The following is a 5,297-nucleotide window of genomic DNA, read 5'->3' as shown; positions in this document are numbered from 1 at the left end:
CTCCTGGGTTCAGGCAATTCTCCTGCCTCAGCCTCCTGAGTAGCTGGGATTACAGGCACGCGCCACCATGCCCAGCTAATTTTTTGTATTTTTTTTTTTAGTAGAGACGGGGTTTCACCATGTTGACCAAGATGGTCTCGATCTCTTGACCTCGTGATCCACCCTCCTCGGCCTCTCAAAGTGCTGGGATTACAGGCTTGAGCCACCACGCCCGGCCCAGGATAATTTTTAAAAAATAGTTTTAATAGAGACAGGGTTTCGCCATGTTGGCCAGGCTGGTCTCAAACGCCTGACTTCATGATCCACCTGCCTCAGCCTCCCAAAGTGCTGGGATTACAGGCGTGAGCCACCTCACCTGGTCAAAAATAAGATTTTTTTTCCTTGAGACAGAGTCTTGCTCTGTCACCCAGGCTGGAGTACAGTGGCGCAATCTCAGCTCACTGCAAATTCTACCTTCCAGGTTCAAGCAATTCTCCTGCCTCAGTCTCCTGAGTAGCTGGGACTACAGATGCATGCCACCACACCCAGCTAATTTTTTTGTATTTTTAATATAGACAGCCAGGATAGTCTCAATCTCCTAACCTCATGATCGGCCCACCTCGGCCTCCCAAAGTGCTGGGATTACTGTGCCCGGCTAAAAAAATTTAAAAATAATCCTCACAACAACCCTACAGCAGTAGTACCATTATTACAGCCATTTACGGATGAGAAACTTAAGGCTCAGAGAAACTGGATACCACAGCCACAAGGCTGATAACCAGGATTCAACACCAGGTCTGTTCTACTTAAGCTTGGCCTCTCCAGCACATGAGCGAACAGCTTGTTACATACACCAGGTTTGACACCTCATTGAGTGATGTCTTGGGCCCTCCTTTCTGGAACTCTGAGGGTCTAATGCTGTGAGGTGAGACAGGCCACCACCCTCCAACTTCACTCTTAAGGATACAGATAGTCCCAAGATCCTGAAATGGTTTGCCTAGCCACACTAAGGAGGGATGGCAAACTTCCCCCAAGTGGCTGACCACTGCCTTATCTATGGCAACCCTATGTGAATCACCACCCTTCACCCCAAACAACTAGTTGTCCTCATCAACCACTGGCAAATACCAGACTACTTTTTTCAGCCATTTAATCTTAGCATTCTATAGGAACATCGGAAGGGAACAAGCCAATTTTAAACATAAAAGAAAAGAAAATTACTCACCCTGTCTAGGGGGCTGGGAGGAGGATTTCATATGAGCTGATGATGGAAACAGGAGGGAGAACAAAGGGGAGGGGAGGACCAGAAGGACGAGGAAGACACAAGAAGAGAGACAGTAATGTGTTGGTGCCCAAGGTGGGAGGAGAAGCAAGCACTGGTGCAGTGTATGTCTGTCTGATGCAGTGGGGTGGGGTGGGGGAGAAAATTTGGATGCTGGATGAAAGCTGCATTAGGAAAAAGGCAGCATCTCCAAAATTTTCTCAAAACTCTAGCAGAGTCACAAGCTGCCTTCAAGCTTAATGAGGACATATCAAACTTGGTAATTTACCACAAAGACATGTAGCCTGATTGAAGGCATGATGAAAGCCTGGAAGAGCTGGCTGAGACCTATATTCATCAGGCACCCCCACCCTGCGGCAGAGCAAGAGGCACTGATCTACCTGCCAAGCGTGCCTTGATGAGGTGAGTACCTGAGAGCCCAGACAGGCTGCCTGGGCTCTGTACCCCACAGCCGTCCAGCCAGGCTCATGAATGACTCAAAGCTACCCATTCTGAAGTGCTCATCAGGTTAATCTAGCTTTAGGCCAGCTGGTCAGAGCAGCCATGCTGGGCAGTGCAAAGGGAAGAAAGCGTCTGTCACCTGAGGGCTTCTGGGCAAGACTGAGAAACTTCCGGAGCAGGTACTGCTTCCAACTGATTCACTCAGCCACAACTGCTGCTCCCACAGCCCCCTGTCCTCACCCAGCCCCCATACTCACCACAGGCCTGCCCATATGCAGTGGCCTGAACAAAGAGGACATATAGGGGAGGCGGCAGGTGCCTGGCTGTCTCATACTGCTTGTGAGCCTGGTCGAATGGCATAAATAGGTACTCCTGCACCGGAAGGGAAGCCTGCATACAACAAGAGATGGATTTTTGTTCTTCCTTTTTCAGCCAGTCTACACAGGAACAAGTGGTTACTTAGTGGCTGTAAATCATTATTTATAAAAGTGATACATGATAAATTAATAGAGCTCATAGGTAGATAAAAGCTCAACATAGGCCGGGCGCAGTGGCTCACGCCTGCAATCCAAGCACTCTGGGAGGCCAAGGTGGGTGGATCACCTGAGGTCAGAGTTCAAGACCAGCCTGACCAACATGGTGAAACCCTGTCTTTAAAACAAACAAACAAACAAAAAAATGCTCAACATAAAAAAATTATATTTCTTTATCCTAGCGACAAACAAAAATAAAATAAAATAATTTTATTTTACTTACTGCCAGGCACCCCTGACTCATGCCTGTAGTCCCAGCAATTTGGAAGGCTGAGGCAGGAGGATCATTTGAGGCCAGGAGTTCAAGAGCAGCCTGGGTAACTCAGCGAGATCCCATTTCCATAAAAAATAAAAATCAATTAAAAAAAAGAAATTATAAAAAGATGCAATTCAATACTATCAAGAAAACATCAAATAAGAATAAACAGGCCAGGTATGGTGGCTCACACCTGTAATCCCAACACTTTGAGAGGCTGAGACAGGTGGATCACCTGAGGTCAGGAGTTCAAGACCAGCTTGACCAACATGGTGAAACCCCATCCCTACTAAAATACAAAAATTAGCTGGGTGTGGTGGCACATGCCTTTAATCCCAGCTACTTGGGAGGCTGAGGAAGGAGAATTGCTTGAACCTAAGAGATGGAGGTTGCAGTGATCCAAGATTATGCCACTGCACTCCAGCCTGGGCAACAGAGCATGACTCTGTTTCAAAAAAAATAAAACAATTCAATAAATAAATGAAAGGTATATAAACCTCTACACAAAAACCTGAGAAAAGTCAAGTCCAAAATAAGTGGAGACATACGAATGTCAATGGCCTGGAAGACTCAAATATTGTCCAGATAACAACTTAATCCAGGGGCATCCAGACATCCACAGGAAGCAAGTGTAGATGTCTGGAGATTGTATGGCTGGTGGGAGCCATGCAGGGGGTAAACTGAACTTACACAGTCTGAGAAAGTATGGTACCCAGAGGAGGCTCTGGATGAGAACACCCAGGTCAATGCATGTATATATTCCTGAGCCCATATGGCCAGCACTTCCTCCTCCCAGACACAAGCCTATCATATCAACTGGTTAGGGATGCAGACAAGGCCATCCTTATACCATACTCTAATTTATGGTAATAGAACTGGCAATGCCCAAAGGGGGACATGGCTTCTGGTAGTCTCTGGTCAGTGACTGCAAAGCAAAAGGCCAACGGGCCCCACCTGCATGATGCTGTTGAGGCGAGGCTGGAGGCTGCTCAGGTATTCCTTCTTTACCTCAATTTCCTTGAGGATCTTCTCCTTGTTGGATAGGCATTCACGGTACTTCTCTGCCAGCCTGTTGAGGGAGGACAGAGCATTGTCACCCAACGTCCCCTAGGGATACCCCAACATGCCTATTCACTGTGAGACTGCACCTAATGGTAGCAGCCATGATTAACTGCCAATGGTTATCCAGCACTCAACGTGTGCCAGGTAATTTTGTGAGCTCTTTACAAGCATAATTACGTTTAATCCTTATAAAGACCCTGGAAGATGGAGACTTTTCTTATCCCCAAAGAAGGAAACCAAGGCTCAGGCAAGAAGATAACTGGCCCAAGGGCATCCAGCTAAGACCAAACACTGCATTGGGCTTTGAATCAATGTCTCTCACTCTCCAGAGGCTCTGTCTGCTCTATAATCACTAGGGAATATCCATGCCATCTTCTGCTCCATTTCTTGCTTGAGAGGTTAGGCTTAGCAGCTAGGTAACCCAAATGAGGCCCATGGACTGGCCTGGTTGGAACAGGATGGGAATAGATTCTGGGCCAGTGTCACAAAAATGTAGCACTCACAGCTAAGTCTGTGCCTAGCACCATCAGTGGACTGGACAGTGGAGTGATAGGCCAACTCCATCTGCTAAGACACTGACACAAATTTCGTAAGAACCAGAGTCGGCCAGGCCTGGTGGCTCACGCCTGTAATCCCAACACTTTGGGAGGCCCAGGCAGGCAGATCACTTGAGGTCAAGGGTTCAAGATGAGCCTGGCCAACATGGTGAAACCCTGTCTCTCCTAAAAAAATACAAAAATTAGCTGGGTACAGCAGCACACACGCCTGTAATTCCAGCTACTCAGGAGACTGAGGCAGGAGAATCACTTGAACCCAGGAGGCGGAGGTTGTGGTAAGCTGAGATAGCGTCACCGCCCTTCAGCCCTTCAGGGTGACAGAGTGAGACTCCATCTCAAAAAAAATAAAGAAAAAAAAAATTAAAAAAACAGACTCAGTGGTTATTAAATTCATAATATGAACCAAACGCAGAGAATGCATTTCATAAAAAAAAAAAGGCAGCTACTTTACCATCAAAAAACAGAACAGATATGCCAATCAAAAGCCCTACTATTCCTGTACAAATTTGAAAGGGGAAAAGTTACCATGAATGGAAAGAATGCAACCATGAAAAGTTCATTATGGGAAAAAAAAACCACTATATTTTTAGAATGACTTAGTACTGGCCGGGCGTGGTGGCTGACACCTATAATCCCAGCACTTTGGGAGGCAAGGAAGGTGAATCACCTGAGATCCAGAGTTTGAGACTAGTCTGGCCAACATGGAGGAATCCCCATCTCTATTAAAAATACAAAAATTGGCTGGGTGCAGTGGCTCATGCCTGTAATTCCAGCACTTTGGGAGGCCGAGGCAGGTGGATCACGAGGTCAAGAGATAGAGATCACCCTGGCCAACATAGTGAAACCCCATCTCTACTAAAAATATAAAAATTAGCTGGGTGTGATAGCACACGCCTGTAGTCCCAGCTACTCAGGAGGCTGAGGCAGGAGAATCACTTGAACCCAGGAGGCAGAGGTTGCAATAAGCCGAGATTATGCCATTGCATTCCAGCCTGGGCCATAAAACTCCATCTCAAATAAATAAAACTTGGGGCCAGGCGCGGTGGCTCAAGCCTGTAATCCCAGCACTTTGGGAGGCCGAGGAGGGTGGATCACGAGGTCAAGAGATCGAGACCATCCTGGTCAACATGGTGAAACCCCGTCTCTACTAAAAATACAAAAAATTAGCTGGGCATGGTGGTGCGTGC

At 47.0% G+C, this 5,297-nt stretch overlaps 1 protein-coding gene across 6 annotated transcripts in view; it reads right to left on the bottom strand.

The window, feature by feature from the left end:
* THOC5 (THO complex 5) overlaps positions 1-5,297 on the bottom strand; it is a 42,796-nt gene that overhangs the window by 22,487 nt on the left and 15,012 nt on the right. For 4 of the 6 annotated variants that reach the window (XM_017499665.2, XM_017499668.2, XM_037728225.1 and 1 more), the window contains 3 exons: positions 3,446-3,560; positions 1,960-2,092; positions 1,205-1,240 (listed from right to left, as the gene is read on the bottom strand). In XM_017499665.2, coding sequence (XP_017355154.1) covers positions 1,205-1,240; positions 1,960-2,092; positions 3,446-3,560 — 284 coding nt within the window. The remainder of the gene's footprint in view (positions 1-1,204; positions 1,241-1,959; positions 2,093-3,445; positions 3,561-5,297) is intronic. The other 2 variants (XM_017499666.2, XM_017499669.2) reach the window with 1 other exon arrangement.

This window comes from Cebus imitator, unplaced genomic scaffold (genome assembly GCF_001604975.1).
Source record: "Cebus imitator isolate Cc_AM_T3 unplaced genomic scaffold, Cebus_imitator-1.0 Scaffold258, whole genome shotgun sequence".
Lineage (NCBI taxonomy): Eukaryota > Metazoa > Chordata > Mammalia > Primates > Cebidae > Cebus > Cebus imitator.
Note: the sequence above shows the minus strand (reverse complement) of the source record. Positions and strands in the feature narration are given on the sequence as shown.